The 22,719-nt window shown below is 46.5% G+C and overlaps 5 protein-coding genes across 9 annotated transcripts in view; 2 read left to right on the forward strand and 3 right to left on the reverse strand.

The window, feature by feature from the left end:
- The window catches only part of LOC131881038 (serine-rich adhesin for platelets-like), a 10,702-nt gene extending 2,558 nt beyond the window's left edge, over positions 1 to 8,144 (forward strand). For 2 of the 4 annotated variants that reach the window (XM_059227792.1, XM_059227791.1), the window contains exons 2-8: positions 1,870 to 1,941; positions 3,700 to 3,987; positions 4,088 to 5,120; positions 5,331 to 5,513; positions 5,580 to 7,512; positions 7,583 to 7,728; positions 7,800 to 8,144. In XM_059227792.1, the coding sequence (XP_059083775.1) occupies positions 1,879 to 1,941; positions 3,700 to 3,987; positions 4,088 to 5,120; positions 5,331 to 5,513; positions 5,580 to 7,512; positions 7,583 to 7,728; positions 7,800 to 7,894 (3,741 nt within the window). In that variant the 5' untranslated portion in view covers positions 1,870 to 1,878 and the 3' untranslated portion in view covers positions 7,895 to 8,144. The remainder of the gene's footprint in view (positions 1 to 1,869; positions 1,942 to 3,699; positions 3,988 to 4,087; positions 5,121 to 5,330; positions 5,514 to 5,579; positions 7,513 to 7,582; positions 7,729 to 7,799) is intronic. The other 2 variants (XM_059227793.1, XM_059227794.1) reach the window with 2 other exon arrangements.
- Positions 8,145 to 8,933: 789 nt separating this feature from the next.
- On the reverse strand, positions 8,934 to 15,271 carry LOC131881040 (proteasome assembly chaperone 1-like). The gene is made up of 4 exons (XM_059227797.1): positions 14,925 to 15,271; positions 9,913 to 9,983; positions 9,642 to 9,829; positions 8,934 to 9,426 (listed from the first exon to the last, which is right to left on the reverse strand). The coding sequence occupies exons 1-4, from the start codon at positions 15,008 to 15,010 to the stop codon at positions 9,001 to 9,003; spliced, it is 771 nt and encodes a 256-aa protein (XP_059083780.1). The 5' UTR covers positions 15,011 to 15,271; the 3' UTR covers positions 8,934 to 9,000.
- Positions 10,084 to 11,449, reverse strand: LOC131881039 (putative NAD(P)H nitroreductase YfhC). Its single transcript, XM_059227796.1, has one exon. It carries the CDS (start codon positions 11,088 to 11,090, stop codon positions 10,167 to 10,169), a length of 924 nt encoding a protein of 307 aa, XP_059083779.1. The 5' UTR covers positions 11,091 to 11,449; the 3' UTR covers positions 10,084 to 10,166.
- Positions 15,272 to 16,313: 1,042 nt separating the features above from the next.
- LOC131881042 (DNA replication ATP-dependent helicase/nuclease DNA2-like) lies at positions 16,314 to 20,367 on the forward strand. 2 transcript variants are annotated; one of them, XM_059227798.1, is made up of 3 exons: positions 16,314 to 17,240; positions 17,606 to 17,825; positions 17,893 to 20,367. In XM_059227798.1, the coding sequence occupies exons 1-3, from the start codon at positions 16,634 to 16,636 to the stop codon at positions 20,327 to 20,329; spliced, it is 3,264 nt and encodes a 1,087-aa protein (XP_059083781.1). In that variant the 5' UTR covers positions 16,314 to 16,633; the 3' UTR covers positions 20,330 to 20,367. The 2 variants fall into 2 exon arrangements, with proteins under 2 accessions (XP_059083781.1, XP_059083782.1); XM_059227799.1 differs by having other exon boundaries at positions 16,321 to 16,584.
- LOC131881043 (uncharacterized) lies at positions 20,330 to 22,087 on the reverse strand. The gene has a single exon (XM_059227800.1). The coding sequence runs from the start codon at positions 21,813 to 21,815 to the stop codon at positions 20,511 to 20,513; it is 1,305 nt and encodes a 434-aa protein (XP_059083783.1). The 5' UTR covers positions 21,816 to 22,087; the 3' UTR covers positions 20,330 to 20,510.
- Between the last annotated feature and the right edge of the window lie 632 nt (positions 22,088 to 22,719).

The raw sequence follows: 22,719 nt of genomic DNA on the forward strand, positions 1-22,719 counted from the left end.
CCCTCTAAGAACTCTTGAAGCTCCACGAGTGTGAAAGTATTGCGTCCATGTGGATTCGAGAGAGACTTGTCTATTTGAGAAGTTCTCGCCCAATCATCACAACCCATCGTCCTTAAGAACCCAAGTACCCGGCTGAGGGAGTGCTTCCTACCAGCCTAGCACAAAATGTGAAGTAACTCGGTCTGAAAAACACGTTTTATCTTGAAAATTGAACTTCTACAATCCGAACCAGTCGTAAACACTCACTCGCACGCACATACAACGAGGTCCAAGGCCTTGTTTGGGAGATTGATCCTCCCCTCTCCGAGTGAAGTCGATCCGCTCACCCTGATCAAGAAGTAGGTAGCCGCAGGCTCATCGCCCGCGATCCGAAAACTTCTTCCCATGTGGATGATACTTGATCGAGTGGATTAGCTCTAACGCACAAGTGACACAACACGCCGAAACTTGAATGTATCACTAACCGACAACGTGCGCTTCCATTCCATGCCTAGAGCAGATCGACACTTTTGGCGTACCATCTCTCGCTGTGTATTCTTGTGCTGGTCCAACCACCTTTACCATCAATCGTTCATCATCCATGTGTGCCAATGAAAACAGACCGTGGCTTTAAAAGTACGAACTTCTCCACTCCCCGTGTCTTCTGTTTCCGATTAAGAATGTGCTACTGTTTGTGAAGAAGGTGCATTGAGAAATCTTGGAAAACGATCGTACTAGCATTACTTGATATGCTATTAAATATTTCTTAGTGAGCTCTGTTTAATTGAGTGATGAACGCGTTTTAGACAATTATCTTGGAACCAAATTGTGAACCAGTTACAAGCATCCATCTATCATTTTCTGGGTGATCCAATCGCCTCAAAACCTCAAATTCCCCTAAGAGCTCCCATCCCACTCAGTTTTCACTTTTACCGTTTGATGGGTTGCCCTTGAAACTCAGGATCTGACCCATTCACAAGCTCATGTGTAAACGTGCAGGAGTTCACTAAATGTGCTCCTTTTAGGCGAAGAAGTGGCAAACGATGTCAATTCTCTGCGAATTTCTTAACATCAACCTGACCCCTAACCAACGTACAATAGAGATGCTCAGTTATATCTCAAGAACAAGCGGGCATTTCTTTTACCAAGCTTGGGCGATTCCCATTGAGCAAAGGGTTCAGATCTGTTTGATTGAGCAGTCTCGTCCCAATTCGTTTTTTTTGGTGACATCTTTTGTTTGAGCATTTCAGCAGATCCTCCACAGTATGTACTGTGCTTGTTTATCCAAATCATTTCGTCTAAGGACGTTTTTGTTTGTCAAAGAGTAGTAGTAGAGCTCTTGAACGTCTCCTGTATTTTTTGTTCCATATTTTGGCCAGTTGCCCGAAAAAAATCATCAATCTTCGCCTTCGTGGAGAAAGGCAACGAGGTCTTTTCAAAGTATTCAACAAACTCGGGGTCTGCTCACGGCGACGTGGTCAAAATCAACTCCCATGCAGACCCAGCCAACCCTCCTGGCGGCCTCCCTGCTTCCTTGTCTTTTCCTTGCCTTTTGTGGCTTGTTTGCTTACTACATACGTACATACTTACTTAAAACATGCATTCAATCCACACATTCTTATTGTAGTCATGCTTGTGGTGTTACAACAACATATCATTTGCATAATTATATTTGAAACAAGTTTAAAGAGAACTACTCCCTCAAGAGATAGAAGAAGGAAGTAGTCCAAAATGAGTCGATGATACTTCAAGGCATGCATTAGTGGTACGACAACGTAAATTAGGTTACTTGTAAAGTTGCCACGTCATTCCAACAAACGCTTGGAGTAAACGATTGAGCTGCTTGCGATTTTAACATTAAATAATGTGTGCTCGCTTTTCTGATTTCAGGATTCGTTCATGAGTGGTATGGACAGCGATTTACTTACCGATGCGGACTCGAAGCAACTCGACTTACTAAAAGTGAGTGCAAGTCAATTATCCATCTTCTCTCATTTCAATCACGAGCTATCAGCATATCAAACACTTTGAGATATACATAGACCTCGTTCATGCTTGGCTTTCTAACTTATTGTGTTAGTTAATGAGAAAGTGGGAGGAAATTGGTTTGCAAACTTTGACTTGTCCCCTCCAATTTCCCTGTACGAAAGGAACACACATCTTATTTGACCCATGGCAAACGTGTACTTCGGGTCACAATGAATGAGTGATTAGTTCGAGTTGTCTAAAAGGAGAGAATTTTCGAGGGGGGATGAGGGAACACCCGTGAGAAAACAGAGAGATTTGGCTGCAACAGGAGTACTCGCCGTTTCGAAATTAAAGGAAGACAAGGCATTCATTTCAAATTAATGAAACTATTTCCGTAAGAATATCTTTGAAGTAAGAACATCATAGTACCAGTAGTCCTAAGCCGCTTCAGCCGGAATTGAGCAAAGGGCAAAGTTCCTCTTGTGCAATGAATGGCCTTCCTTGGAAGGAACACTCACTCTCTTACATAGTATATTGGCATGCTATACGACATTGCCCGTTGCCGACTGGCAATGAAAGGAAAATCTAGTTCATCACGCAATTCAATGGATCGAATCCGGAGAGGCCTAAACATTAAACGCTAAGCTTGAGCTGAGCACTACGAAACAGAATTCTTTCTTAGCAGTCAAAGGAAACAAACCTGTCCGATTGCCCTTGGACAGACTTGAGAAATCCAAGAGCTGACATTGGCGTGGCCTTGATCACTTGCCTGTCTCCTCTATTTGTAACGTTTTGATGCCCAGATCTAGTAACTTAGTTATGTTACAATGTAACGACCTACATGAGATATGTATCCCCAAAATAACGTCCTAACGTGGGGGTGTTGATCGGGCACATTTTGTCTGTTAACATTCATAAGACTTCGCACAATGCTCCATTGGCTTGATTTGTTACAAATGCTCTATTGTGGAGGCATATTAGCCATCATGTTGCGTGTACACAACAACTCCACCTTTGTCACGTACATTGTACTGATTTGACTTGTCTGCGTTGCAATACAAGTCTTTTCCAGGCCTCAGGCAACCCCAGAAAGTGTCAAAAGGAACGAAATTCACATGACTACTTTTCTTGGGCCCTGTCCAATAAACAGACCTCCAACTCATTCGAGCCAAACGCACTGAGCTTTTACTTTACTTAAATCGACAGAGATTGTCCTGAAGGAGAACTCCCTAGGAAACAGACTGGGCTTGAAGCCGATTTAACGTGCTTGTGTACATGCATATTAAAAAACGATGGGCAATTCAAGTATACCTCATATTATAAGGATCTTGGGAATCCCTTTTGTGATTCAGTTAGTTACGTTTTAAACTATCACTTGTCTGTTGGAATGGACAAGTACTTCGGTTTGTCCTTTAAGATGGCGTTTATAACCCCATGATGATGACGATGATGTTGGTGATTGTGATTATTTCAGTGTTTTTCAAGTGTTATGGAAATAAGCCCGCCAGTGGTCATGAGGTATATTCAATGAAGGAGAAAGTCAAAAATGCTATCCATCCTTGCTCACTGCCAAAGTCATGTGACTTAACGCATAGAGCGCGTCGGACTACTCCTAAAACGATCGAGTGAGAAAGGCGGAGAGATTAGAATTTGTACTTGAAAGCTAGCGTAGTACAATGCCAACGCGAAATGACTTGCCAACAGCCAAGCAATCCAGGGATAATGAATTTGTGCCTTTCGTTATGTTTTCAGGATGAAGAGTTCATGTGTATGAGCCCAGAGGATGTAGCTTTAGCACTTAACGCCAATGTCCATCCTGCCAAAAACAATGGCCTGGGCTTGGGCGTTGGAGACCTAACTGGATCTGTGATATCGGCCGTAGACGAATTCCCTAGCTTAGATTCGTCTTGGGATCAAGATGTACTCTTATCCAACGCTGTTCTGCCGGAGACCAACCCCTTACTGGAGTTGGATAATTCTATTGAAGAAGATTTCCAGCAAGTTCTCAACGAGTGGGAGAGTCACATCGGTGCTCTACAGGTGCGTGCATACCTATATCAGATTTCAGCCAATTGCAAGTATCCCTCTGGGTTTGGTCAAATCATCGACATTTCTAATGACGAATTAATTTGATTTCTAGTCGACCAACTCTGAAATGAGCGTGGACGAAGAATCTGTTGTCCAAAATGCCACCACGAACCCTTCTTCGCAAAATGTTTCGGAGCCAATGGTGACTGATGGAGATTCGTTTTTTGAGAGCATGGAAATCAAGGCTTCCTTGGCCGGCTCGGGGTGTAATCTCAATACGAAATCGATCTACGACCAACCTCTTCTCTCCACGTCGACCATTGCCCCTTCTACACCTTCAATGGGCTCGTACTCTCCTCGCTCAAGCTGCTCTTCTTACCCCAGCCTGGCCACTCCCCCGCCAGTGATACCGGTGCCCGAGGTGCCTCCCACGGAGATCGAGCGGCCTGATTCTCCCACGCCTACCAAGTTGCGGTCCAGACTCGTCAGCACTGATGACAATGGCACCACCAAGGAGCCTCGACTCACCCTGGGAAAAAAGACACTGGCGGGTATAGTGATCAGCAGCGGACCGGGCGGTCATTTTGAGACCTATGAAGGTACGGCTGGAAGCCCCAGCGTGGTGTCAAGCCCATTTACCTCTACCAGTTCGCCAATTGGTTGTCTCAGACCTCAATCTGCCCAAATGACGGCAACGACCGACCATAATTTTGTTAGGCCAAAGGGACGGAGTCTACTCCGCTCCAAACAGCCCTCTACTCTGACTTCTGCTAATATGACTACCACTTCTTGTATTACCACCTCTTCCACCTTATTGCATGCTGCATCCACCACCCCATTTCATAACGTTACTGAAACCGCAAGAACATCAGCAAATGTTGACTGTCAGCCCCCTACCACAGATTGGCCGGATCTTAGTTTGTCCGCAATGTTTTTACGGCCATCACCACGGTTAGAAAGCTCAGAGAGCGAGAGGCACGTGGTGAATGCTAACAAAATGGCAGGCAAGATATCGGCCAATCCCAATGACTCAAGTGTGGTACGTCGCGATTCTTTAGGATCCAATCTGAGCACTGCCTCGTCACTAGTAGTTAGTGATCATCGGACAAACAATGCCTCTGATGCCGTGGACGGAGAACTCGAAGGTAAGTAGTTCTGGAAATCGACGAGGCTCTCAAAGTCGAACGGGAATAATCTCCTAGGCATCAGTGGCTGATGTTTGGAGTCGCTCCGTGTAAAGGGTTTCAAAACCAATTGCCTGAGTTACTGTTCTACCATTTGTGTCCGCACGAAGCACACGAGAGACTGATCCTGCTTAGATTTATTTCAATGATCTCAATTTTCCCGGGTTTCAGTTCTGGAGGCTTCGGATGTGGACAATTTGCTTGATCAATTTGAAGCGGTGGAAAATATTCGGAAAGATCTGACCAATAACAGTAACGCTGATCCTGAACGGGCCTCTCATATAGTGGCAGCGGTGAAAAGCCATTTCTCTGGCTCTAATCGAAATTTCCCCAAAGGAAAAGTACCCAAAATCGGTAAGGGCCGACCAATTTCTTGGAGAAAATGACCACAAGTCTCAAAGCTTCTTTTATAATCTTTAGTTGCCAGTCAGCGGATCAAGGATGCCCTCCCGAGAGAAATTGTGGACAAAATCAAGGCCTCCTCTCAACGTTCCAAAACAATCGCCATAATTGAACCGGTTCAAAAGAGCAAGGACTTGAGTACTGTCGCCTCCTCCGTCTCTGGTTCATCATGCGAATCGCCGTCCTTCAATACCAACTTAAATTCGAGTCATCGGGTAGTGGCTGGACCTCCCGGTAAAGGGGGTATGGCTTCGAGGTTCCAAGAGGCTGCAGCCTCCATGAACCGAAGCAAATATCGACACTTTGGTATCAATGGTGGCATCCAACCCACTCCCCAGCAAGTTCAAGTGAGCCTGGATCACGACTATTGCTCTTCAAACAAGTCGAGAAGAAACAACCGTGTGCCCAGTCAGCAGCAGCAACAAACATCGCCTCATCGGTTGGCTACCTACAGTACTGGAGAGACGAGGCATCGGGTAATCATCTCCTCCGGCTCGGGCCTGACTCAAGTCGGTCCATCAGGATCGATCATGCCGTTGCAGCAGAATAACCGGGCCGTCATACGGGTATCCAGAGCACCCGTGCTCAAGCGAGCCAAGGAACTTACCTCCCATCTGGTGGCGCTGTCCAAGCCCTCGGGAACATATTCTCCTATTCAGATCTCCTCTCCCATTACAATAAGCCCGGCCAGTATCCATAGTAGCCACTCGCCGTTATCTTCGTCGTTGTCGACCTCGACCTCGTTGTCTAGTCCGATCACTTTGGCATCCTGCTCGTCTCCCAAGGTCCCGCTGAAGGTCGAGCCTCCATCGCCAACCTCGAATCATGAACTAGACCTTCATGACGACTCATCCGCCCCAAGTCCAAGAACTTCCCAACGAAGGGACTCTGATCCCAAAAAAGACAGTGGCCTCGAGTCTGGAGATGTGTCAGATGCCAGTAATATTGAAGATGAGCATCTCTACTCTCGACTGCCTGCCTATTTGACCACTCTACCCGCGAAGGAAGGTATGGATGAGCTCCAGTTGACAGATGTGGGACCATCCGATATTAAGCTTGAGAAAGAGGACATGACGCTCTACGATCGTTTACCCACTTATGTTACCGGGCTATCTCGAACGAATTCCACAGAAACTTGTATGAAAATGGAAGACTGTATCGAGATGAAGCCAGATCCCATGATGTTGGATGCTGGGTCCGCCACGTCCTTTGGCCCCTCCTCCGCCTCTTGTGTGGAAGGAGGAGGGGCCATAAAAGAAGCAGACCTTCTTCCGGGAGGAGTGATTTGTGATAATGGGATCTCCAATTTGTTCAAACCTCGTCGTAGTTTACGCTCACGCCAAAGCAGTAGAAGTTGTAGTCGGAGCTCCAGTCGGAGCAGCAGCACCAGCAGTTTTACGGCCAACGGCAATTCTGACTCGGAGACTAATCTCCCAGACGTAACCGGGGGTCCCTTACTGGGCGTGCCAACCGCCCAAAAGCCATTTCATGTCGTCACTCGATCCTCAACTGCTGCCAAGCGTTGTTCCCGGAAGCCACCAAGTACCATGTCCCCTTCCAAGGCCCTGTCTTCATTCTCTTCCAATTCAAGGTCTGCGAGTTTGAAACGCCGTCGAGATCGGTCCACATCCTCAACTTCGTCGAATTCATCCCGCTTCCGAAGCCGGAGTCCGCTTGAGACGCCTTCGTTGTTACATGAACCCCATTCGGCGAGAAGGTCCTCCAAACGCAATCGTAATCATCCTCGATCGCTGACTACTCAGAATCCCAAAGGTGCTGTCATCAAGGATATGGAACAATACCGTCGCGAAGAGAAGAAGAAACAAGTCGAGGAGCGGCGGGTGGTCTATGTGGGAAAGATTTGCGAAAGTACCTCACGAGCCTCACTCCGATCGAGATTTGAAGTGTTTGGACCTATAGAAGAGATCTCCGTACATTTCAGAGATCGGGGGTGAGTTCCTGGCATCCCTTACATCATCTGGCGACATTTCTCGTTATTTGAGATTTTTCTCGTGTTTCAGGGACAACTACGGCTTCGTCACATTTAAGAACAAATTGGATGCGTATGAGGCGGTGGAACATGGCAACGATGATCCCAATCAGTCCAAAGTGGATCTCTGCTTTGGGGGACGGCGATCATTCTGCAAAACTAAGTATTCAGATCTAGGTAAGTCATTGAACAGGTCATTTCATGCGGCTGTACTCGTAATTGATATGAACATTTTGTGACATTTTCAGACTCTTTGAACGAGAACGAAGGGGATGGTCACAGTCAGCAGGCTTTGGACTTTGACTCCCTTTTACGCCAAGCCAAGGCCAGTTATCGGAAATGATGATCGAGAAGAATTGATGGTAGTAACTACGAAAAAACAGTGATCTTGAAGTGCTCTCACGACGTTTTTGTCGTTCTCCAACAAACTGATCTCAAAAGTGGAAGAAGAAACAGAAGAAAATTGTGTAGTGATTAGTGAAAAGAAAAATCGAAACAGAAAAAAGCGCGTCGAGAAAAAAATCCAGTCAAAAAGTCTGCTACCATTATGAGCTATTATAAGCTAAAAAGAAGATTATATATATATAAAATGATGTCGCCTCGTAGTTGCACACCTTTGAGGTTTAGTTTGAGCCAGATAGTTCCCTGGAATTCGAAAGTTGTCGCAGCCATCCTTTCCATTTCAGCACGTCGTTTATGTAGTAGACACTGTATTCAGGAATCCTCCTGCATCCTGAAACGGCCCTCCTCGATTTTTCTAGTCGCTGATGCAGTTTGTAACCAGCAGTTGGAACTGATATCTCACTTCTTCTCCGTCTCCTTTGAACGTAGGTTGCAATGTCCTCGTACTTTTCATCCTCCTGTTCATTTTCGTTGCTCAAACCTGATCTGACGAGTTCCAAGCCCAGATGTTTAAAGCGAAAGAGTGAATCTTGGATCGAGAAAAGGTCGTACTATATTACGCATGTTGGACTTTTTGGCGATCTAAGATTCATTCCTTGGCTTTAAAGAACTGGGCTGTGGTTTCCCATGTTCGATCAATCAATTGATCACGGAGGAAACTGACGGCTGTTGTTTCAAAACGAATCCTTGCCATTCTTGTCTGGTACTGACCACAATACATACTCGAAGCAAATCAAGTCCTGGATGAAAGCACGCACACGTTACTCTACGATAACCTAGAACCCCTCATTGCGTTTAGTCTTTTATATCTCCTTCCGGCATGAGCTTGCACCCTAAAATGATCTATACACCGACGAATTTCTTAGACAACAGTAGCAGTAGTAGATTATTCTAGTATGTGATTACAAGCATCCAAAAAGAAGACTATATATCTATATATAATTAATAATTCTGAAAAGAGACAGTGACAGCAGGAGTGATGCAATAAAAAATAACGAATTTCATCCATTCTCGTTTATTTCTTTCCGAGCAGAACGATTGGCCAGATCAGATATACAAATTACCTTGTTCTACTTTCGATATTAGCTCTCTGAGCCTTTTTTCAACATTCTTTTGCGGGATTGTCGGGCTAAACGACTGGAGCAATGGGATTTCAAACACTTTCTTAAAGCCCTGAAGTGTAATCGAGTCCAAGGTTTTAGAGTCGACGTAGTTAATCAGGATAAGGCATGGAATCTTCTTGAACTGAGCAAAAGTCATGAGGGCCGCCGGAATTCCCGACACCATGTTAGGGCTCTCCAATGGTGGTGGTGGTGGTGAACTCCAGGACGTGCTCTCCTGCCAGGAATCGGACACGAGCTTTCTTAGAAGATCACTTTGGCGATCCAACTCCAAATCGACAGTCTTGAAATTACTCAAACTATCAGAGGCCAGAATGATGATGTGTGCTTCGGTCTCCAACAGCTCCAGGATCTGAAATGTGGGGTGGACCTTGTGACGACATAGACCAGATTAGAAATACTCGGTTCATATTAGTATCAGACTCATTAAAGAACAACAGCATGTGCGAAAAACTACTAATTCAATTTGCCAAGCCACCAACTGGTGTGGCCTTTTTGCAGTGGTTGTGTGGAAAAAAAACGTTATATCGTCAAAACTTTCTTTTCAGACTAGCCTGGGGTTCTTACCTTGGAGCCTATGTCATTAACATAGTTGAGGTCAGGATTGGCATCGAGCGCATGACACACAATTAGACCTTTTGTCACGGTAAAAATGTGACAAACATCTCGAGAGGAGGATTGCTCATCTTTGAGGGTCTCGACGATCTTGCCGTCCGGTTTTTGACCCGCTGTCAAGAAATATAGCGAGGAAAACCCTGGAATGCCATTAGAAGTATGAAAACACGCGTCACAACAATCGGTGTAAATGCCCGATCGTTCTAATGTCTGGTGAACTCACCAAGAGCCACCTCATTGGTTGCCAAAAGTAAAGTTTGGGCCTTCGGTCCCTCAAAAAATAGCTCGTACAGTCTGAAAGAAAACACGGCATAACCAGATATGTAATTTCCAGATATTTTCAGGGGGTAAAGTAAAATGTACACCCTCGAGGCAAATGAGTTTTTTCGCCAAATTTCCGTTAAGAAGTATCTATATTTTACTAAACGATTTCAGCAAATGCAACGATGGCGGGAGGAATCGGAGCGAACATCACAGCTAATCTGCTCTCAAGGCAACTTTGTTGAACATAGGTGTGCGAGATCCGCGGAAGGTTTTCGAACGATCATAACGCCCGATGGTGAGGCAACCCATGACTTTGTCTTCCGGAGCGAAACCCAAATAGGCCTTGAAGTCGGAACTTTCTCGCGCATCTTGACACCAAGTGTGCGAGCTCCAGAAAACGGCCAAGCCCAGACTAGTGGCCATCAAGTGGAGATTTTGGACGGCCATGGCTACAGCACACATTTCTTCCCATTCGGGCATAAGCTTATCCGGCTTGGCTTGACGTTTCATGACAATCACCAGCAGGTGGCTCACTTTATCCACCCAAGTGTCCAAACAGGAGCCCAGCTTCTTCTGAAACTTTTGCATAGTGGACTCCGGAAGCTGATCGGCTCGATCCCGATACCATCGGTCCAAGTAGACCAGGTAATCGGTTATGCTGCCGGGACCTTGGATCACGACGAAGCGCCAGGGCTCGGTCTGACCGTGCGTCGGGGCCCAATTGGCCGCTTCCAAGAGCATTCGGATCTCATCCTCGGCCACGGTCCGCCCGTTACAATCCTTGGCCGAAATTGTCCGACGATGGCGAATCAACTCTAGGGTGGATTCAGGATCCGGTAAGAAGTCATCGAAATCTTCGTCATCATCATCATCTTGATCGTCGTCTAACCGCCGTTCCTCCGGTTCTTCAAAAAATCGATCAGCCTGAAAGAGGTGGGAGGATTTCTTCCGGGCTCGTCGCGGGGCGGGACGATGGCGGTAGTCGGGTTTGGGGCGCGAGCGAGAGGAGCGGGAAGAGCGGGAAGAGCGCAGGCCAAACTTGACTATCACAAACAACATCATGAGGAGGGCCACAGCCACTGTGCTTAACACCGTCAAGTCGGAGCCCATCCAGGCTTGCAAGGAAGCTTTACCCATGGCGATCCGCGGATATGATCTGCGGGGTTGTGGGGCCTATGGCCGATCGAGAGAGTGGATCGGAACACCCCCTTCAAGGACGAAAGCGAGGCCGACCACGCACGGAAACGAGGGAAAACGATCAATCGTCAAGGTCAGGCGGCCATGGCAATCATGGCAATCATGGCGATCATGGGTACTCCCGAGCTGTTGGGCGTTCACGTTATCGGAGTTCTCTGCGGTTGGATTGGACCTCGGATTGGACCCAACTACATGCAGTACAAACGGACTCTGGACTGACCACACTGACTTCTACCTGCGTAACCCCTACAGGATCTAGGAACTGATGGTACTGATGGCCGGGGACCAAAATAATAATCACGGGAGGTTGCAACCAGGGCTGCCAATTTACATTGTCATGGCATATGACATCACTGGTGGAATGTCGTAAACCCGTTATTTAGCCCCAAAAAGTAACCCTGATTTTTCTTCCGTCAAACCCGAGTGGCTTTTCGCTCGAATGCATTAATGGGATCGGCTGGTCGGAAAGATTGTATGCTGGAATTTTAACAAGTAACTTTAATTCGGATGATCAGACGTGAACGGAACAAGGGATGAGAAAAGAATGCTGAGGTGGCATAAAGTGATGGGGAACCGGTATTGGAAGAAAAGCACGAAGAATACAAAAGAGAGACGGAATCTACTTAATGGTATCATTCCACTGGTGCTTTCACTTTCCACGTTTTCTGGTAACCTTGACTTAGAAATATGATGTGGTCCCATCACTAGACAAACCTGCTTGTCTCAGATCACAAGTCTTACAAGTCCCAACGACACCTGCCGGCCGGCTTGCTTTCATTGGTTCACATTAGTTCACATACCTAATAATAATGGAAACCAGGGTGGCCAGATTTTTCTCAGCCCATGATGCTAGCTCGGGCAAAATCAATAGGGCTAGTCAAGTAAACCCGTTCAGGAACAACTGACGTTATTCCATGGAGTAAAATCAAAGACAACTTGCCCAGCCAAACCGTACGGTGTATGCATTGGATTTTGACATTTTTTCCATTTTACATGCTTGTCTAAGCAAAAAGCTTTACCACATATTTTAATAGTGTTTCGTTTGGACCTGGGGTTGTTTTGGAACGAAATTGAAGGATCAAAATTCAACCGCTATCGTGCGGTGCACTCACTGTGGTACTCTTCTACAAACAGGGCCCTACTAGGGATCTACTGGGTGTTTCATAATGATCTGGACTGGTCTCACAGGGCAACTTGTTGGAGGTTAAGCAAAAACATTGAATTTAGCTTTTGACATTTCATAGATTTTTTCAAAAAGTTCAAAATGTGCATTAGGAATCAGGACCATTATTGAACATGGAGATATGCACATTTGTTTGAGAGACCAGTGTCCTGAAAACCCTCCAAGTGACCCTCAAACCAGAGGAACATAGGGCATGTCAAGTAAACGAAAACGAAATTCAAGGAAAAATGTGGGCCGGCACCCTGATTTTGGGCATTTTAGGGAGGGAGAACTAAAACAAACATCACAGCCAACTTGCACCATCCGCCCACTGTATTTTTCAATAATCGAGTGATTTTGAGCAAGTTGTGTTACAAAACCCTACTAAATGAGCATGTTTGGTATAATTTGGTGAACGCACCATCAAATTGGCTCAATACAACAATGCTATTTGCTTAGATAAGCAAGTAAAATGGAAAAAATGTCAAAATTCAATGCATGCACAGTGCGGTTTGGCGGGGCATGTTGTCTTTGATTTTACTCCATGGAATAACGTCAGTTGTTCATGAATGCGTTCACTTGACAAGCCCTATTGAGATATGATCTTGAAAGGTTAGATGATTCCTTTGTTTCTTACCGCGGGGAGGTGAAATAGTGTCACAGGACCAGTTGGGCACTCTTAGGCGGTTTGGACTAGCTTGAGCCTTTACACAGGTATTTTTTCCTTCTTTGGGACTACCGTGGCCACCATGAATGTAGTCGTTTTGAATAAAAAAAATAAACTCTTTAGCATACTTGTCATCCAAAAAAAGAATTTATTACTTAGCAAACTGGGTCGTGACTATTTTCTTTGTAGGTCAAATCAGTCCTAAATACAGGGCCCTAATGAATCCCATCCTGAAGAAACTAACAATCTAGTCACATTGGAGTGATATTTTGCTCCCCATCTTGAGAACTTGACCATGCAAAATGAAGCAAAAAAATACTTTCAGGCCAAATTCAAAGGCGAATGTGCATTTCAAGAAACAGAAATTCAATAACCTACTTGTATATTAATGCCTTTCAATAAAAACATTCTTTAAATATTTAGTGTTTTTAGTACAAAGTTTTTACCTGCCCTGCTTATCATGTTTACAATGAGGTCATGGAATGTTTCCCTGAGCCTTTCTTTTTTTCCAGCAATAGATCTGCACCATTCATCAAATTGAAGAAGAAATGGTTTCTATTCATTTTCAAAAAGAGAAGTTAGTTGGTATTAAGAAACAGTTGTTGTGCGTTTTTGGACTACATAAGTATCTTAACGCCTTGCTTAGCTGGCCTATTTTTTGCAGACTTCCTTACCGCTACTGGGAATGAAAATCCTAGCAGCTCAAGACGGAAAAAGGTACTAGGGCTACTAGGGTTACTTCCAGCACCGGGGTTTGAACCCATGACAGCTGGGGAGAGGATTCTTGTCTTGTTTGTACTCCCTCTTGGCCGCTCCTTGAATGTAGGGTTGATTAGGTATTTTGATTTTGAAAATACTGGCGCTCACGACAATGAACTACTTCTGAGTGTCATTATCTAATTGTTATGGAGCCTTGGATTTCACATTTTAAGACGAATTTTAACGCAAAGTCATTCTTGAACAAGATCTCCAATGGGGTCTCTAATAGATGCTTCTCCGTGTGTAATCCAAATCCAATTTGGGTCCTGAACACCAGGGAGAGACATTTAACGTCCCCCAAAGCCGCACTCACATCGGTAATCCTTTTTCCCGGCCAGTACAATGAATGATGAGCCCTATTGACTTGTCAAATTTAAGAATTTCGCAGTGCCTTAAAATCTGTCTCACGGAATCTTGTTCAGACGATATATTTCTCGTACATGTTTTGGGTTTTGGGTCGTACATTGGTCGTACATTGGCTTTCACTACGTTTAGAGGTTTCGTGAGGAGTTAGTCATCATTAGAGACAGGAAAAACATTTTGTTTTGGCGTTGAGTGTAAATCCCAGACATTTGTCAAAACTAATTTGCCTTGCCGTGGCGACTCATTATCTCAGGTCTCATAGCTTTGCTGTTCAATTTTGTACAGTTTTGAATGCAACTAGTTGTCCGAGCACATGTTAACCTAACAAGAAGAGTAACTGTTGTGAACAAGACTAGTTTGGACAAACGTCTGGAATTCATCATACTGCGAAATTCTTGAGTTTGACAAGTCGTTTCTCAGAACAACCCAAAATCTATCAATGTATCTATGTATTATTGGTTAATTACGGGTTTTAGGGGACCAGAAAAGCCTTTAGCCGTTATCCATCTCAAAATTGATGCAGAAAGACTTTTTTTAGCTGTTATCATTTTAATATTTTAGATAACCTGACCAAAACCTAAGCTTACCTTGCGGTTGCAAGGGCCTGGGGCGCCTAGGTAGCGGTGCAAGCCTAGGTAGATCGATTGGTTGCAAGGGCCCAAATAGCCTCCGGCAGCTCGGTTGCCCGGGTCCAAAGCTGAGAGTGCCCCTGTGCAATTTTGGCCCTTACAACCGAGCTACCGTAGGCTTGCGCCGCTGCCTTGGCGCCCCACGCCCTTGCAACCGAAATGATTTCCTATCATTGAGCTCTTGAATCATTTACCTGGGCACGGGATCGTCCTCGTCTTCGAGATTGTATCGACGAGAGGGGCGGTCCACCACCACTTCACCAAAGGTCAAGGACACCATTTTTAGAGGCAGAAACAAAAAGAGGCAGGGAGCCGCGGCAACGTACCTCCTCGTTCACCACGCCTTTCGCTCAATCACTTATTCACACTCCTGACCTTCGTCTTTTCGTCCCAATTTGATCAGGTGCAGGCACCACGGGTTGAGACAGATTGAGGCGGCCCGATGCGGGTGCTGGACTAATGACTGGCCGCAACAGCGATACCACACTACCCGCTGCCAGAGATCAGGACTAGACTCAAATAGTTGCGTGTAAAAAACCAAAAAACCACAACAAACCTCTCTTTGTTCCGTGATTAGATATGGAATTGGACGATGCAAGGGTTGCGGACTTGGAAGGCTCCAGCTCCCAGTTGGTTGGGTCACGTCGTTTGTTATAATACGGTAAGGGTCAATGGGTGAGGATGGGCTGTGGAATGAGTGGATGTATGCCATATATTCAGCAATATAACTCGGAGTAAACATAAATACAATATGATGGCGAATTTGAGCTAAAAATTGAGTACAAGCACCAGATAGACACAATTTGAAGTGCCACCTTAAGATAGGTCTTAGATGAGACTAGTTGGAATGATTGGATATGTGGCTTATGGTTTTTTGTCAAAAGGAGTTGTTTAATAGTCTTATATATTAGTGAAAAAGGTGGCAGAAACTTGAAGCAAACTTATAAATAAATTAAAGAACTGTTTACTTATGGTTTACTTATTTAGCTTTGTGAATCAACATCAATATTTGATGTTATTAATGTAATTTATTCAATATTGCCATTCATATAATCTTAATCTAGTTCTATGACACACAGTTTGGTTCACAAGTACATTTAAAGGTGTTTTTCCAATTTATAATCATGTAAATTCAATGTAATATTCTTATGACCTTTCTACTGGATTATGAATCAACCAATAATCCATAACTAACAAAACCCTTAATGAACTGAAAATAAAGCAAATGTAACATTCACCATTACAAATCTTCACAGACAAAAGTAATGATTTATGCAATTAAAATTTAACTGTTAAAATGAAACCAAATTGTCTTTCTTGTTTGTTATAAATTGAAGTGGATACTATTTACTAATCAAGTGGATAGAATATGACGAGGTATCTCGCGTCACTGTGACGTCACCCTCCCCTCCCCCCCACCCCACTCACCCCTTTCTTTCCTGACCTAATCTAACACGATATTAATAACCCTTGAAGTCTCTCTCTTTAAACCTTCTAACATTTTGCCGCAAATTTAAAAATAAGCACCGCCAACTAATCGGTGGAGAATTTATCGAGACCATGTGGAAGAACACTGAAGAGGGAGGACATTGGGGGTAGGTCAAACTCAAGTTGGACGGATTTGAGCGGCGGCCAAGACTAAGCCTAACACCCAGAACGGGTGAGTTGGAAAGAAGTGGATGGTGGCGCCCAAACATGCCAGCCCTGGTTTAACTCGTGGCTTCAACCTGGGACTACGGACTAGACATGGACGGGATGACTGACTAATCTCTCGGCCGCTTCATGGACCCTCCTCCGAGCTACGCCTAACTAACTCACCAACTCCCCGCGAACGTTTCAAACCAAGATGGCTGGGTAAGGCCCAAGAACCACTCCACCGACTGACTCGACCCTTGAGTGAGCCATGAATTTTCGGGCGCCCGCCCGCCCCTCGGGCACCCACCCCAAATCTACGTCCACCTCTATTTTGTCCAAATTCAAAAGCCGCCCCGCCCCCAGCCACCTGGCCCAGAGTCAATCCACCCACACCCTTTTGACCGAGCCCACCCCACCCCCGCCCGCGGCCAAGCGCTCTCGGGTCGAACGCTCATCCCCGGTCCGACCCGTTAGCCCCGCGCCCCGGCCGGCCACCGCGCCGACCCACCCGCCGCCTCGGGTGGCGGGCTATGGTCGACACACCGTTAGCAGCATCGAGCGACTTTTCTCCGAGTTGCGTTTGACATTGGAGCCCGCGTTGCCCACCCCCGGCGGTGAGGCTGTGCCCGTGCTGGCCCGCTTGGCCGGTTCTTGGGTCCACACGCCGGTCAACCCGGGCGATGTGGTGCACGTGTTGGCGTCGGCCGTGGCGCCGGCTCAAGCCGAACAAGCGGATCAGGTTGAGTACTTGATTAATGACCGGGCCGGTTTGTGCGTGGTCAATCCGGATCATTTGGTATCGGGCACGTCGGTCGTCTCCACCCTGTTCTGTCCTCGGCAAGCCGTGCTCAATGAACGCTTTAAAGGTTTATCAGGTGAGAAAGAGAAGGGTGGAACCGGGAATTAGGATGGGCTCAACACCCTGCCCAAGGCCAGGCTCTGACGATAACCGCTATTCTCCACCGATTAGTTGGCGGTGCTCAGTTTTAAATTTGTGACAAACTGTTAAAAAAGTTGAGAGAGAGAGACATTAAGGGCTATTCATATCGTGTTAGGTCAGGTCTGGGTTGGGTTTGATAAGGTTAGGTTAAGGTTAAAAAAGTAGCACCGCCAACTAATCGGTGAAGAATAACCCCAGAAGATGCCTCGACCCCGTAGGCTTAGTTTGAATGGGGCCTCCCAGCCAGCCCCGCCTCTCGAAAGCACCATCAATGCCCGCCCATGTTTCTTGTCCTTGCAGGTTCGTCCAAAACCATGTTCATCGGAACGCTAGTCCACGAGCTCCTCCAGATTTGTCTGGCTCGTCAAGCTCAGACGCGAGCCGCCATTGACGAACAACTACGCCTGGTCTTGCAAAGTCCGGCCATCTTGCGGGACATGCTGTTACTGTCCATGACCTTATACGAAGTGCGTCAAGAAGTGGAACTCTTCCTACCGCATATTCTTTATTTTACCGAAAAGTGAGATGAAGCCCGAACCTTTTGGCCACCTCTGGGCCATCGCTCATCATCCTGGTCTCTTTTTCAGGTATGTTCTGGGGCGTGTGGTGTCGCCGCCGGAGCCTGCCTTCGCTCACACTCAATCCACCACCCGAGCCCCGCCCAAACCGGAAATTTGGCCTGGCCAGGTGGATCGAGTTTGTGATATCGAGGAGAATGTATGGTCGCCTCGTTTGGGTATGAAAGGCAAGATAGACTTGACCGTCCAAGTTAAACTCCATCACCGTGACCGACAAGGTCGAGATCGCAAGGTCATGCCGTTAGAATTGAAGACAGGGCGAGCCTCGGGCTCTGCAGAACATCGTGGTCAAGTGATTATGTACAGTATGATGATGGCCGAACGTCGGCCGGATCCCGAGGCTGGCCTGCTTTTGTACCTGCGGAATTCTTCAGTTCAAGAAGTACGAGCGGGGGTTCACGAGATGAGAGGTCTGGTGCAATTACGGAACGAGCTGGCCTCGCACTTAAAGAACGGTCCATCTGAAAGTGGAGAATTGCCACCGCTCCCCGAACCCATCAACCTGAAGCGTGCTTGTGGGCAGTGCCCACACTTGATGGCCTGTACTTTGCACCAGAAATTGAACGATACGGTGCCTCCTGCTCCGCATGCCATGGCCGAATTGGTCCCGCAAACTTTGTCTCATCTTCAAGAGGACGATTTGCAATTTTTCAAGAAGTGGAGTCTCATGTGCGCCATGGAAGCTGAAGAATCTGGCAAGGGCAGCAAACTCAAAGAATTGTGGTGCCGGACTCCAACGGAACGGCAGGCTCAGAATACGGCCATCGCTCAATTGCGATTAGTGCCTAAGAAAGTATCCAGTGATAATCTGCACACTTTCGTTAAGTCGAACGGACCCCTTCCTCCCGTATTTCAGTTAGGTGAGACTGTGATTTTAAGCAGTGAAACCGAATTGGCTCTTTCTCAAGGGATTATTACAACGTTGGACGAGGATCAATTGTCCCTCGCCTTGGATAGAGATTTGATGAAACAAGACGATTCCATTGACAAGGTTTACCATTTGGATCGGTACGAGTACCAAGGATCGATGGCTTCTAGTCGTGTTAACCTAGTCAAACTCATGTCAAATTTGCCAAGGGCCGCCGAGCTTCGTGACTTGATTATTCGACAGACTCGCGTTAATTTTGCCAAGGGCTTGCCCAAAGACATTTTAGACGTGGCCAAACCCATTCTAAAGTCCTTGAACAGAGTCCAACAAAAGGCCGTGTTCAAGTTACTCATGGCCGAGAAGTTTGTTGCTTTGAAAGGAATGCCAGGGACGGGTAAGACCACACTCATTGTGGCCTTGGTGAGAATGATGTTGGCTTTGGGCAAGTCCGTCTTGCTCACAAGCTACACGCACTCTGCGGTGGATAATATTCTCCTGAAACTTAAGACCCATACTCATTGTTTTCTCCGCTTGGGACGATATTCCCGGATTCATCCCGATATTCAACCATTCAGTGTTGAGAAAATCAGTCAGACCCTTCCTGACCTCGATTCCTTGGATCAGAAGTACTCTCAAACCCCGGTTGTGGCTACCACCTGTCTGGGCCTAAATCATCCGGCTATCGTGAATAGGACGTTTGACTTTTGCATTGTGGATGAGGCAGCTCAATCCCAATTCCTGGCTGCCCTTGGACCTTTGTTTTACTGCCACAAATTTATCTTGGTGGGCGATCCTGACCAACTCCCTCCGGTGGTTCAAAGTGGTTCAGCTCGTTCATTGGGTATGGATGTTAGTCTCTTTGCTATGCTTGAGCACGAGTCCAATGTGGTGCCTTTGAGCATCCAATACCGAATGAACCAAGAGCTCATGAATTGCGCCAATCACCTCACGTACAATAAACAACTTACCTGCGGTTCCGACGAAATTGCCAATCGAACCATCGACGTCCCTACTGAAAATGTAGGCCAAAACGCTCCCCTTTGGATCGCACGTTGTCTGTGTTCCAAATTGGAGCATTCTATCGTTTTTGTGGACACAAAAAATGTCCAATTCGACGAGGAAGTGAATCGACAGGGAGTGAGGAATATCAAGGAGGCGCATTTGGTTAGAGTCCTTGTTCAACGTCTGAAGGGCTTAAACCATTCTGTGGGAGTGATCGCACCTTACCGAAGTCAAGTGGATCTTTTGCGGCAGTTGTTAGTGAAAACGGCGGATGTCAATACCGTGGATCAATTTCAAGGCCAGGACAAGGATATTATTGTGTACAGTTGTACTCGCACGCGAGTAACCACCAACCACCCGGACTTGAATGCCAAGAATGAAAATACCGGCCGAGAAATCCTTGACGACGCCAGACGGCTGAATGTGGCCATGACCCGGGCCAAATGCAAATTCATCATGATTGGCTCAAGAGCGGCCTTACACAGATACAAACCGTTTCAAGATTTTCTCTGCTATCTTCAAGAAACTCAAATTATTCAGCTCGAGGCCATTGATGTTCAAAATATCGATACATAATAAAGTGACAAAGAGAATATATATTTCATTCCAGTATAGCAGTACTCGCTAATTTATTTGGCCATTGAAACTCATCGTGGCTTGAATGATACTCAAGATATGAAGGCTCTAGTAGAGAAGGTCCTAGTCTATGGAGCTATCCCAGCTGGTAAATATCAATGCAAAAGCAATTGGCTTGGGATCACCGCAGAACGGCTAAACACTCTGTAATGCATTCTCTTAATTTTGGGCAATCCTTTTTTTTCAAAGATGCCAGGGTTTGATCCAAATCCAAGGCTTGGGCCAGACCTTGGCATTCAGCGTCTTGCGCAATTAAAGTGCCTAAAGCCACCAGGGTTCGGTATAAAGCTTCGGCGTTGTCCAATTTCGGGAGATAATTCGAGCTTAAAGCTGACACTAGCTGGATGGAGGCCTCCAAGTCCGGGCTTTCGATTAGCGCTATGGAGTAATTCAAGACCAGGCTCCCGATAGCGATCTGAAGGACGTTGGGCATGAGTTCCACCTCTTCGACAATGGCATTGAGTTGACTGATCGAGTATTCGCGATGGGCAATCATGGCTTTTTTGGTATTATTGTGCATGAAACAATTGCACAGGATCTTGATGACGAGTTGGAGGTTGGTGTGCGAGGATTCAGGCTTGAGCAAGGCGTGAAGCAGCGTGAGCAGCTCCTCGGCCACCTCGTCCGAAATGGGCCGATCGGCCGTAATCCATCGGATGGCATCCAAGACGGGAAAGATGTCCTCTTTATGCCACGAGGTCAGCACAAATTTAGCCGTGGTCCACACTAAACCCTCGAGCGAGCTCTGACCCGTCAGTAATCCCAGGAAGCTGAGCAGATTGGTTTCGGCCAAGCCGTTGCCGGGCTTGGTGACCAATTCACGCAGTTTCCGCATAAGCTTGTCCACCTCAATCATCTGCGGGTAAGTTAAATAGTGGGCTGGGGGAAAATGGACGCGGATCGTAGCTCGATCCGACATCGCCTCAGCGTCCGAGGGGGCCTGGGCGGGCGTAGGGACGGGCGGCTCGTGAATATCGTGCCCCCGGGGCGTGGCATTCTCAATGAGGGGCGTGAGGAGGGCGGCGATGGGCGAGTTCATGACCCGGTTGGGCAATTCGAGGATGTAGCTGGGAATGTCTTGCCCGGTGAGATAGCGGGCCACGTGGCTCGAGAAGTGGTTGCAGTTGTGTTGGAGCAGATGGTAGCGCTGCCCGCGGAATCGCTCCCGTTCCAATGTGTCCAAATAGGCCATGAAGGCCGCCTGCGTGACCTGGGTGCGTCCCAAGGCCTGGGTCTTGAGCGGCGCTCCAAGCATGGTCTGTCCGGGCAGGGTCTGTTCGATGCCACCCGCCCCAAAGAACCATTCCCGGCCATAGGCCACGATGGCTGTATGCCAGATCCCGTCCAGCTGGAAGCCCAAGAGTGGCGAGAATTGGGCCGCCATGCCCTGGGCCAGGTCATAAATATATAATTGCACTTCACTCATCACGCCCACGCCCACGCCCAACTCATCTAGGATCTTGGCTCAGGCAGTGATGAGTATTAGGCTGGTGGTCAGGCTCACGGCTCACTACTCGCTGATCACAGGATCACGGGTTCACGGATTCACGGGTTCGAGGATTCGAGGGTTGACAGTTCCTGAGTGATGACTCGCTCGTGCTTGGGGTGTGTAACTTGGGGTGTGGGCAGGTCTCTTGGCCACCGGTCTGACCGGTCTGACGGCGGACTGGCTCGATTTAATATTAGCCAGCTGTTGTTCTTGTATGTACGAGTACGTACGTAGGGTGCGTACTTAGATAGCTAGCAGCTAGCCTGATTTCGAAGATCGGAACGTTCCAGAAATGACTGGCCAAGCAAGCTAAAAGATCCTGTTCTTTCAGGCCTTCAATCCGGGTTGGGCTCGTTGGGCTGTTCGCCTCAGTCCATTCCCTACCGATAACGGACTTTCCGAGTCCGATGATGATCTTGGTACTTGAGTTGCGTCATTATTAGATCTAGGAAAAAAGGTAGAAAAAATCAGCCTAAAGGCTAACCAAAGGGTGAAAAAATGGTTAAAGCCAGGAAAGTAACAAAATCAGTCATAAAGAGATTTAAAAAAAGTAGGATTTATGGTGAAAGTCGTAAAATTGTTTAAAAAGAGCTCAAAAGATGATATCATATTTTCTCACGTGTTGAAAAATTCAAAGCAATGTTAATGTTATGAAATAAATAAGAATTGAGGTGTCCTGAGAATTTTGTCAATTTAGTCATTTTGGGGTTTGCTTTGAAGTGACCATTTTCGATCTCATCAAAAAGGTTGTTCATATTTATAACCTTATTTCCAGTTTGGTTTCTGTTTTCCAAGCTTTTTTGCCACAAGTGGGCATGAAAAATGTTAAGAAGGTACAAAA

This window comes from Tigriopus californicus, chromosome 5 (genome assembly GCF_007210705.1).
Source record: "Tigriopus californicus strain San Diego chromosome 5, Tcal_SD_v2.1, whole genome shotgun sequence".
NCBI classification, from domain to species: Eukaryota; Metazoa; Arthropoda; class Copepoda; order Harpacticoida; family Harpacticidae; genus Tigriopus; species Tigriopus californicus.

Excerpts from the sequence above, each read along its gene's own strand:
- LOC131881039 (XM_059227796.1), bottom strand. The coding sequence starts at position 11,090 with ATGGGTAAAGCTTCCTTGCAAGCCTGGATGGGCTCCGACTTGACGGTG.
- LOC131881040 (XM_059227797.1), bottom strand. The coding sequence starts at position 15,010 with ATGGTGTCCTTGACCTTTGGTGAAGTGGTGGTGGACCGCCCCTCTCGT. Across the intron at positions 9,984-14,924 it reads GAGGACGATCCCGTGCCCAG|ACTGTACGAGCTATTTTTTG; the intron begins GTAAATGATTCA and ends GTTTTCTTTCAG. Across the intron at positions 9,427-9,641 it reads TTAATGACATAGGCTCCAAG|ATCCTGGAGCTGTTGGAGAC; the intron begins GTAAGAACCCCA and ends CCCACATTTCAG.
- LOC131881042 (XM_059227798.1), top strand. The coding sequence starts at position 16,634 with ATGAATTTTCGGGCGCCCGCCCGCCCCTCGGGCACCCACCCCAAATCT. Across the intron at positions 17,241-17,605 it reads ACGCTTTAAAGGTTTATCAG|GTTCGTCCAAAACCATGTTC; the intron begins GTGAGAAAGAGA and ends TTGTCCTTGCAG. Across the intron at positions 17,826-17,892 it reads ATTCTTTATTTTACCGAAAA|GTATGTTCTGGGGCGTGTGG; the intron begins GTGAGATGAAGC and ends TCTCTTTTTCAG.
- LOC131881043 (XM_059227800.1), bottom strand. The coding sequence starts at position 21,815 with ATGAGTGAAGTGCAATTATATATTTATGACCTGGCCCAGGGCATGGCG.